Source organism: Rhinopithecus roxellana, chromosome 12 (assembly GCF_007565055.1).
Source record: "Rhinopithecus roxellana isolate Shanxi Qingling chromosome 12, ASM756505v1, whole genome shotgun sequence".
Taxonomy (NCBI): Eukaryota; Metazoa; Chordata; class Mammalia; order Primates; family Cercopithecidae; genus Rhinopithecus; species Rhinopithecus roxellana.
The window spans coordinates 66431424-66443072 of NC_044560.1; the positions used below are offsets into that span (position 1 = coordinate 66431424).

Here is an 11649-nt window from a genome sequence, read left to right on the forward strand (position 1 = left end):
CACATGGACACAGGGAGGGGAACATCACACACCAGGGTCTGTCGGGGGCTGGGGGACTAGGGGAGGGATAGCATTAGGAGAAATACCTAATGTAGATGACTGGTTGATGGGTGCAGCAAACCACCATGGCACGTGTATACCTTTGTAACAAATTTGCACATTCTGCACATGTATCCCAGAACTTTAAGTATAACAAAAAAAAAGACACATTTACCATATGACCTAGCAGTTTCATTCCTGCCTGTCTACCACAAAGAAATAAAAATGTATGTCTACAAAAAAAATCTACAACTTTTGAAATGTTAAACTTGTTTCAACAGTAATTCAAGTCTTTACTTCATTTAAATGGAATCTGCAGGTGTCCAGGGCTTTGCCCATGATGAGTACTGTGTGTTTTCCTTCTGGAATTCTATCAGTATCTGATTAACTCACTCTTAGACATAAAGGTATTGACAAGGTGTGCCAGGGAGATTAGAGTTACAGCTCAACAAACTCAGAAATCAGCTGGAGTAATGAGTTGTGCTTGCAAAATCAACTCTGAATTATTACTATTAGGTATATTTTCTGCATGGAACATTAATAACAAGCTAGCTTTCTTCTGCTATTAGCTTTCTCCCAACCCCATTTACTCTCTTCTCAGGTGGTGGGTGCTCCCCAAAGTAAAGTCATTTTAAATGTCACCTGCCTAAAACAAATCAAAATTAGAAGGGAAAATCTGCTACAGGACAATAATGCAATGCATCCCAAGTCCAAACAAGCTACTGGTTCAAAGTTTTGAATAATTAGCACCACAGTCCTACTTTTTATGATACCAAAAACTGATTGCTAATAGAACTGTATCTTTTTTGAAGATAGATGGTATCTCTCTTGGTGTACTCCTACAGCCTAATCCAGGAGCCTGGGTGACCCAGTGAATTGCATTTTCACAAATTAGTTTCTGGAGAACAGGGGTATGTGCAGAGCTCTCCCTAGACTCTTATAAGTATATCCAAAGATCCCTCTTCCAAATGTTACACATCACTTCTTTTTCAATTCTCCCCTCTATATCAAATCAGTGTTGACACATATTTGAATTTGATGAAAAGTAGATTGCAGGAAACTGTTCAGATATCAGGGTAACCTGAGCATGCTTTATGATTAAAAGCAGAATTTTTTTAATTGAAAACTCAAGATACTTCAAAATTCATTGAAGTTAGATATAATTTTTTTTCTATTATACACGAATAAGACAGCTTAACCGTATTTTTTTCCTGTATCTTTGGGTTTTCATTCTGAAACCTCCCATGTCAGGTAAAATTATGATTAAACACATTTTAAAAGGCAGAGATCCCTTTCTTCAGAATAAATCCCAATTCGAATCCCAATTTTTAAATAGATAACACAAAGATATCCTGGTTGAAGTGGGAGTGGAGGCTCAGGCCCCTTTGACACCCAGCATCACTACCCCTCAGACCCCAGAAACATCTCTGTCCAACCCTAGAGTTCTGCAGGAACTGGTTTGAATCCACTGCTCAAGACATCTTAATTTTATTGTGGGATTAAGTCAAACCACCAGAGTGATACACATTTGAACAGTGATTAGGCCCTTGTAGAATTAATTCTCTGAAAGTACTAAATCAAATGTGCTCAAATTGTATTGAGATACCTTATTTTAAAATTAAATGAAACTTAAGAAGTAACCCAAAGACCTGTGCTACCTGGAATCATATGTAGTAAAGTGGCCAAAAGTGCAGACTTCGGAGCTAGGCTACCTGGGTTTGAATCCCAGCTCTGCCATTTATTAATTGTGTGATCTGATGCAAGTTATTTAACCTCTTGTGCCTTTGCTTCCTTATCTGTAAAAGGGAGATGAAGACAATAATATTACCTACCTCAGAGAATGCAGGGAGAAATTAATGAAATCAAGCAATTACAAGAAAGTTATTTATTATTTATAAAGAGCCATGGAAAATCCTTTCCTTTAGCCCTCAGTATTAAGAAAATTTGTCGGGCGCAGTGGTTCACGCATGTAATCCTAGCATTTTAGGAAGCCAAGGCAGGCAGATCGCTTGAGCTCAGGAGTTCAATACACGGTGAAACCCCATCTCTACAAAAATACAGAAATTAGCCGGGTGTGGTGGCACGCACGTGTAGTTCCAGCTACTTGAGGGTCTGAGGCAGGAAAATCACTTGAACCTGGGAGGTCAAGGCTGCAGTGAACTGGGATTGCACCACTGTACTCCAGCCTGGGTGGAAAAGTGAGACCCTGTCTAAAAAAAAAAAAAAAAAAAGAAGAAGAAAAGAAAATTTATCTATACCCTGAAAACTGAATTATTTTTATTTTGAAAACATTGTAAGTTCTTCTTTATTGTGGTAAAATGTAAAGCTAGGTCTCCACTTCTCTTTCAGGGCCCAATGGAAGCACACTAGTCAATCTTTCCCACTGAAAGCACGCAAAGTCTCAGAATTTTTTGCAACAGAGATCTCCAGGTAGTTACTCTTAAGACATCAAAGTTGGCACATAAGTACAGCCTACTATTCTCCCACGGCTAGAAGTACTCCTTCCAGTAATCCACCCTGTATTCTATGTGGGAGAAACAGCAAAACCAAGGAAATGAATACAGAGAAATACCAAGCATATTCATGAAATAGCAGATATTCAAGAAGTCAGTGTAAGTTTTTATTTATCAAACACTAATATTGATAAATATTAATTCTAAACAATTTAAATTCCTTTTAAAGTTTAAAACATTTTACTATTCTAAACATTATAAAATACTATTAATATTAAATAATATGAATTTCAGAGTAGCCCTTTGAAGTAGATACTACAATCCTTGTCTTACAGATAAGAAAATTGAGGCAAAGAGAAGTTAAGAAACTGCTCAAGATCACACAGCCAGTAAATGGTAACCCAGGCAGTCCAACTGCAGAGGCCAACTTTCAATAACCCTGTGACGATGCTTCTCTTTGAGGGTAAGAAAGAGACAATGTCAGAGCCAGACTCTAGGGGCATTAACCTGCTAGGAGGAAGCAGGATGAACTAGGAGGGTGAACAATAATAATTACTATTATGTGTTAAACACTTATTATACGTTAGGCACTGTACTGAGTATTTTACTTATGTTCTTTAATTCTCACAATTATTTGAGATCAACACAATTATTATTTCCATTTTAAAGATAAAGTAATTAAGGAACAAAGAGATTAAGCAATGACACCAGATAGTAACTGGCAGAGCTAGGACTCAAACCCAGTTCTACCTGACTCCAAACTCACATTCTTAACTACTCACAAGATATGACTTTAAGTTACATATGTGAAAAACAATAGGAATGAAGAAGTAAAACCAATGCAGGACATATTGTGAAGGAGGAATCCATGAAGTTTAGCAACTGTTTCAGCTGTATCAGAGAAAGGGGAGGAGTCAGAGATTACTAAGGTTTGAAGGGTGAGTAGCTTGAAGAAGTGACACTGTTCAAAGAAACAGGGAAGTCAGAAAGAGCCAAGCTTTGGAGAAGAAGATGAGTTCATACTTAGACAACCCTCATTTCTAAGCAGGGAAATACTGTATGGAGAAGAGAGCTACCAATTTCATGTTAGTTTATGCCACTCAGCCATCCAGATTCTCCAAACCCCATACAGAGACTGGACTAGAACTCCTGGTTCTTGTCCGCCTGAACAGATTTTTCTGACCTCCTCTACTATTTGAACTATCAGCCCAATTTTAAAAGTTAAGTCAGAAGGAAAAATTAAAAAGAGTGATTGAAAAGGGGGTGGCCTTTTTTCTCCAGGAGTTTCTGGTCTGTGCTTAATTCTAAAGCAACCAACACATGTCTCTGCAGAACAGCCAGCAGCATTTTGGCACAAGATATTCATGGATTATCATAATAGGCAATGCTAGCCAACTTAGCAGAAATAAGAATGTAACACTTTTGTGAGAACTACTGCTTACTCTATACCCACCATGATCACCAAAAGTTTTCTCTGAAAAAAAACTCATGATTTGTGGTTAGAATGTCAGGTTTCTGCCATTAATTAGTTATGCGACCTAAGCAAGTAACTTGATTTTTCTGTGCTCATGTAGTTCCCTCCTCTACTAACTGAGTGGGTTGGCCATATTCAATTTAACTCAGATTTAACTAACATTTACTCAGCCAATGCTAGGATTCTTTCTAACACTTTATATTCCATTTTTCAAAATGGTAGAAACAGGCAAAAGGTCTTGAGCCTTTGAGAGCTGAAAGCAGTGCTGTAGTTCATTTCATGCAATTCTCTTAGTTTATAAACCAAGAAAGTGAGACCCAGAATCTTGACTCATTGTGGATAAAAAGCTAGTTAGCAACCAAGTCCAATCTAGAACTGAGCCCTGATTTGCCTTCTTGGGCTTTTCCCGCTATATCACAGTGTCCTTTCTACCCTGCTAGTTTAGGAATGCTTGTCTTAGATCAACTCAGAATGAGTTACAAAAGGAAAAAATACAAAGTCTGGCTGATCTGAGAGAGATTTATGTGTTGGATTTAAGTTGTTATAAAATAAAATCCCATAACACTTCAACTGCAACATAAAAGTATTAGGCTATTACATGCTTTTTATAGCACAGTATGATGGCTAAAGCTTAAGGCAGAACTTCTGTTCTTACTGCCATAGACACAGCCTAACTTCCAAAAGGTTACTCTGAAGTTGTGAATCCTGAGACAACAAAAGAAAGGTGATGGTGCCCTCCCCCAACCCCCACCAACCTGGGTAGCTCACTTGGCCAAGTCCGCATTTAGTGCCTACTTTTACTTTGCCACTGGAGGAGCAAAGGAGGTAAAAGATGTTCAGAGTCAGGTAGACAGGAAAGAAGGGGGGTGAGGGAGGGTGCCAGCCAAGCCCTTCAGCAGCATTGCAGATCTCCAACTCTAATTCCCCATCTCTTTACTTCTGACTGCAAGAAGCATACAAAAATAGGGGAACAACAAACACAAAATTCAAAAACAGAAACTCTAGTGAGAGTTGGTGTGGCACCTGCTGTAGGCAGAAGTACACACTGCCTACCCCAAGAACTGGCTCTGCTCACAACTTCCTTGCTGAGCTGTGAGGTTTAATAAGACCACCTGGTCAATGCGTTAGGTTCCTTAGACACAGTCATTAAATGAGCACAGAAAGACTAATAAATAGAACTAATTCATTGTTTTTCTAAATAAGAGTCTTTCTACCTTCTAAAGGAGTAAAAATGAAAAAGATAAATTTAACCACATTCAGCTAGGCACGGTGGCTCACACCTGTAATCCCAGCACTTTGGGAGGCTGAGGTAGGCAGATCACCTGAGGTTGGGAGTTCAAGACCAGCCTGACCAACATGGAGAAACCCCTACTAAAAATACAAAAATTAAATACAAAATTTAATTGTATCTAAAAATACAAAATTAGCCAGGCATGGTGGCACATGCCTGTAATCCCAGCTACTCAGGAGGCTAAAGCAAAAGAATTGCTTGAACCCAGGAGGCAGAGGTTGTGGTGAGTGGAGATTGAGCCATTGCACTCCAGCCTGGGCAACAAGAGCGAAACTCTGTCTCCAAAAACAACAACAACAACAACAATAAAAATTTAACCACATTTTTCCTTTGAGGTAAAACAATCTGGACCATCAAATAGCTGCCCACTCTGAACACAAACGAGCATATCTCCTCTGACACTTGCATGTCAAGTCTTTCTAAGGTCCTTTTCTAATTGATAGGCTTTATTATATTCACAATCCTACATCTGATGTACATAATACACCTCTTATTCTAAAATGAATATTTTTAAATCACACTAGTGTTCATTCATTTATTTATTCATCAGCAAATATTTATTGAGTATCACCTATGTGCCAGGCACTGTTCTGAGTGCTAGGAATAGAACAGTGAACAAAATAAACAAAAATCCTGTGCTCATGGAGCTCACCTTCTAGTTGAAATCTCTCCGTCTTTATTTTCCAAGTACTCAATTTAATAAATGCTTGTTAGCCCAGGCGCAGTGGCTCACGCCTGTAATCCCAGCACTTTGGGAGGCCAAGGCGGGCAGATCACCTGAGGCTGGGAGTTCAGGACCAACCTGACCAACACGGAGAAACCCTGTCTCTACTAAAAATAAAAAACTAGCTGGGCATGGTGGCATGTGCCTGTAATCCCAGCTACTTGGGAGGCTGATGCAGGGGAATCTCTTGAACCCAGGAGGCGGGGGTTGTGGTAAGCTGAGATCGTGCCACTGCACTCCAGCCTGGGTAACAAGAGTGAAAATTCATCTCAAAAATAAATAAATAAATAAATAAATACTTGTTGAATGAATAATAAATAATATTTGGGATAATCTGTGAGAATCAGATGAATTATACATATTGTCTGTGAGCCATATAGAATCTAAGATAAAATGTATGAATTTAATTAATCCTTGAATTTTTACCTCCATTTCCTGTCAAGTCTCTTTTTCACTTCTGCCAGCCTGCTGCAAAATAAAATAATTTCCTAGGAAGTACTTCTTCCAAGGCACAGAGTATAAAATATCAACAAGGCCGGTCGCAGTGGCTCACGCCTGTAATCCCAGCACTTTGGGAGGCCAAGGCAGGCAGATCATGAGGTCAAGAGTTAGAGACCAGCCTGGCTAACATGGTGAAATCCCGTCTCTACTGAAAATACAAAAATTAGCTGGGCATGATGGTAGGGGCCTGTAATCCCAGTTACTTGGGAGGCTGAGGCAGGAGAATCGTTTGAACCCAGGAAGCAGAGGTTGCAGTGAGCCGAGATCACACCATTGCACTCCAGCCTGGGCAACAGGGCAAGACTCCATCAAAAAAAAAAAAAAAAAAGAAAAAGAAAAAAAAAAGCCAACAAAAGAGAAAGAGGCCCTTACAAACAGAAAAGAAGAGAGAGAGCCTGGTAGTGATCACCCTCATTAAGTGAAGTCCTACAGTTAGAGACCTAGTGCCTCTATGCCAAGCATCAAATGTTTAAAGACCCAATAAAGTAGCATTTCAAAAACCAACACTAAACAAATTAATAACCTGGCTGAACACTTACTTCAAGGAGGTTCAGAGTTGGCCCTCTAGAGCATGGCCTTGGGGGTTCCATGTTGGTTTACGTTCATCTGGACCCGGTGCAGTACTGCTGACTTCCGTTCAGTGGCAACTTCATTTTCATGTTGTCCTGGGTGGTGCAGCCTGAGGAGGGGCGGGTCAGGCAAACAGGTGTTTCGTAATGCAGTCAGGTACAGAGCAAGTCCTTTGCCTCTGGGAAGTAAAGTTAAAAGGATAAGAGATTATGAGAGAAATCCATTACAGCATCAAGAAATGGTAGCAAATGTGGAAATGTGGACATCAAAGCCTGGGTAATTAGTAAAGCAAATCTCCAAAGAATAAAATGGATGAAGTCATCTTTCACATTCCCCTTCTAAGCTGACTGGATGAAAGAATAAAGGGATTTATTATTTTTATCAGGAAATCAAAAAAGAGAGAGGGAAAAAAGAAATATCAGCATGTCACAAGCATTTGCTAGCAAAAATAATGCTAAATTTGTCTGAAGGTAGCTTCCACTTAGAAGGCAAACCTATAATAAAAGGAACGAAATAGGCTTTCTTTGCCATCACTAAAGCAAACTACCATTTATATTACTACCAGCTACATTCATATCCAAAGAAAACAGATGAAGTCAAACACAAGTTTTCAAATACTATCAAGGATATACAGGTAAAAAGAAATCATAGGCCGAGAGCAGTGGTTCGCACCTGTAATCCCAGCACATTGGGAGGCCAAGGTGAGAGGATCGACTTGAATCCAGGAGTTTGAAACCAGCCTGGGTAACACTAGGAAACCTAGTCTTTTAAGGAAAAAAAAAATTTAGCCAGGCATGGTGGCATGTGCCTGTAGTCCCATCTACTCAGCAGGACGCTGAGGCAGAAGGATTGCTTGAGCCCAGGGGGTCAAGGCTGCAGAAAGCCATTATCAAACTGCTCCACTCCAACCTGGGTGACAGAGTGAGACCTCATCTCAACAAAGAAATCACAGCAAGTAAACTACAAACATGAACAAGAATAGAAAGTGGTTCTGTGGGGTCCAGAATATAAGCTACTTCCATCATGAGGATAGTAGTAAGAGGTGGGTCCAAATCTTGATTCCCATCTTTGGTTATCCTCTCAAACAGTCCCCTGTAACAGGGATAACTTCACTACTTAGTAATGACAAGGCAATTCGAAGCAGTTCTCTGTTTAATTAGAGGAATTCAAATACTGTAATAATGAGCAATAGCTCTAAGATGCATATTAAAATAACATTCAAGACCATTGTGACTTTTGTGAAATGGCCTCTAACACAACATGCAGCTGAAACATCATGTATCAGAATGGTTTGGGAACGGGAAATGGATGGGGGAACGGGGGTGCAGGTGTATGAGGAGAGGAGGCATAAGTGCCCCTTTTTTAGTATTTTATTGTCGTTGTTGACTAATTCCAATTGTTTGCTTTTGAATGCTTAAAAATATTTTAAGGGTATTGATTCCACCTTCTCTTTCAAATTTTCAATTCTCTCTCCAACTTCCTTTACTGACTTTCCCTTCCTTTCAGTGCCTTTATTCTCCCTGTTTGCCTCAGTCTTCTCTGTACTGCAAAGTTCCAAGTTTCTGTGGCAGAGAAATAAATTAAGTAAGGAGAGGGAAAGAGAGTGTGATCAGGATTAGAGGAAAAACCATTTTAGCTTCCTTGGTCCCTGATTCTATCAGAACGTCTATGTAACCTGGTGAAAATAATTGCAGAATGTGGCAGTCATGGAAGCTTAGGAAAGGAACTCCACCATTATAAATTCCAGCCAAGAAACATGTTAAAACATTCAGTCATTTATTGCACCCACATACAATCCACCATCTGGATTCACATTACATAAAAGCATACAGAAAGCTTTGCATGCCAGAAGTTGAAGGTGTGCATGAAAAAGTTGACTAAATCACCCCTAGCCAGTGACTGAAAAGCCAGTGTTGCAGATGAACACGCTGTGTGATGGGAAGTGTGGCTTCTGATAGCTCTTTCGGATGATTTGAAAAATGCATGAAGATTGTTCATCTTCAGATACAAGCATCATCATTGCTGATATTACAGTGACTAAAAGAGCTACTGTGTACCCAGGAAAGCAACCCAATACATCAAGTAGTAAATTTATACTACCCATCTGTGGGTAAAATATAAAACAAAACATAAAAACAAAATGATTATAAAGAATGATAATAAAGATATGTTGAAAGGCACCATCATTTTTATTACTAAGCTACTGAAGTATTGTGAATTGTTAACTTGCTTTATGTTCCTCCTTTGTGCCTTTTCATTTTTGTTCTAACTCCAACCTGCACCTCCCATCCCCCAACATTCAAGCACATAGATAATTATGTGTTTATGGCCTCTGAGTAGCTTTGGGGCAGGATGGGAAGCATAAGAGGCCTGCAAGTCTTTCTCACTATTCTTCCAAAGTCTTGGGATAACACAAGTGTTTTTGTGAAGGAGATGTTTCTATATTAAACATAAAAAAGTGTCATGATCAGAAATATAAAGTTAAAAGGACTTTCACAAGTAGAGATTCCTCCTGTTCCAGGTTGGTGACTGAGGGGAGAAGAGAAGGAGAATGAAGAAGGTCTACAGGTTCTGAGAGCAAAGCAAATGTAAGTCCATTTCTTGCCAGCACACAGGTTCAGCACCAACACCCAGAGAGATAAAGTCTGTCTGCTGTGTCTAGGCTGATAGGAGTACAACAACCTTAGTACAAATTTTCCAGCAATTTTCAGCAGATAAAAGTAAGTTGATCATCCTCCCAGGTGATAGATAAATTAAGGTTCTTAGCTTAGAAGCGAACTGCACCTGACTTGAGCAGAATTTGTTACCTCAAGTAAACATGGAATTTACTGGAACATTATGGGGAAGTTCAGGAAATCAAAGGCAATCTGGGAACACCTAGCTTCAGAAAGTGAAATAACTTCGGTAACCTGGATAACCGAAAGTGCAGCACCATCCCCTTGGGGTGCTGATGCCAGATGGATCAAACCTAATCTTGTCCTATCCTTAAGTCACCCCTCACAAAATTTAAATTCCTGAAGGAGTTGGAAGACCCTTGCTTAGATTCCTTGCCCAACCTTCAGCCAAGGAGGGTAAGACAATATATTTCATAGTGGTAGGACACTGTAGGCATTGGGGGTGGGTAAGTCCCCAAAAGAAAATCAGGTGCTATTACAAAAAAAAAAAAAAAAAGAATGGATGCTGAGTAGGCATAAAAAACATATGTTCACTGCAAATGGCCACTTTAGAAACACAAAAATCTCATATATTTAATTACTTTTTAATACATTGCTTATGTGTGAAAATCAATTGGAAGAAGTTGGAGTTCAATTTGTCTGAACACTAAATTCATTGTGTCATTCCTGCTTCTAACTATTTATTGGCTCACCATTACCTCCAGTAAAGCTCCAAATTCCTTCATATTCTTCTAGTCTCCCCTACTCAACCCTTCTCAACTTTAATTCTCTTCCTTCCCTGCACCTATGTCCCCATAATATTAAGAGATTTGCATTTCCTTGAACACATTATCCTGTTTCATATTTATGACTCTTTACACATGCTGCTCTCTCTGTTCAGAATCTCCCTCCCTATTCCTTGTCTTCCTGGAGAACTTACTCAATTCAAACACCTCCTCTTTAGGGAAACTTCTAGGGTACCCTTTTCTCCCTAACACTCTTTCCCCCACCATTTTTTTTTCTACATCTCAGTTTCCCCACTGTATATCTTGCACATGCCTCTAGTTTTTATTTTACTGTGTTGTAATCATTTGTTTTTATGTTTGTCTCCCCTACAAGTCTGTGAGCTTTTAGGGACAGGTTCTGAAAAAATGGGTGTTAAGTGAGTGAAAGAACTAATGAACTTTCCAATCAGACACTGTCTTAGTCCATTTGGATTACTATAAAGGAATATCTGAGGCTGGGTAATTTATTTTATTTTATTTATTTATTTTTGAGACTGGCCCAGCCTGGAGTGCAGTGGCATGATCTCGGCTCACTGCAACCTCCACCTTCCAGGTTCAAGCCATCTTCCTGCCTCAGCCTCCCGAGTAGCTGGGACTACAGGCACCTACCACCATACTCAGCTAATTTTTGTATTTTTGGTAGAGACAGGGTTTCACCAGATTGGCCAGGCTGGTCTCAAACTCCTGACCTCAAGTCTGCCCACCTCAGCCTCCCAAAGTGTTAGCATTACAGGCATGAGCCATCGCACCTGGCCTGGGTAATTTATTTTTTATTTTTTTATTTTTTTATTATACTTTTAAGTTCTAGGGTACATGTGCATAACGTGCAGGTTTGTTACATATGTATACTTGCGCCATGTTGGTGTGCTGCACCCATCAACTGGTCAGCACCCATCAATTTGTCATTTATATCAGGTATAACTCCCAGTGCAATCCCTCCCCCCTCCCCCCTCCCCATGATAGGCCCCGATGTGTGCTGTTCCCCTTCCCAAGTCCAAGTGATCTCATTGTCCCGAGTCCAAGTGATCTCACCTATGAGTGAGAACATGCGGTGTTTGGTTTTCTCTTCTTGTGATAGTTTGCTAAGAATGATGGTTTCCAGCTGCATCCATGTCCCTACAAAGGACGCAAACTCATCCTTTTTTATGGCTACATAAT

At 39.7% G+C, this 11649-nt stretch overlaps 1 protein-coding gene across 1 annotated transcript in view; it reads right to left on the reverse strand.

Annotated features, from left to right (window-relative positions):
• The window catches only part of LOC104677513 (uricase), an 89915-nt gene extending 82748 nt beyond the window's left edge, over positions 1-7167 (reverse strand). Inside the window, exon 1 of the mRNA XM_010382562.2 lies at positions 7022-7167. Within this exon, the coding sequence (XP_010380864.2) occupies positions 7022-7072 (51 nt within the window). The 5' untranslated portion in view covers positions 7073-7167. The remainder of the gene's footprint in view (positions 1-7021) is intronic.
• Positions 7168-11649: the final 4482 nt, after the last annotated feature.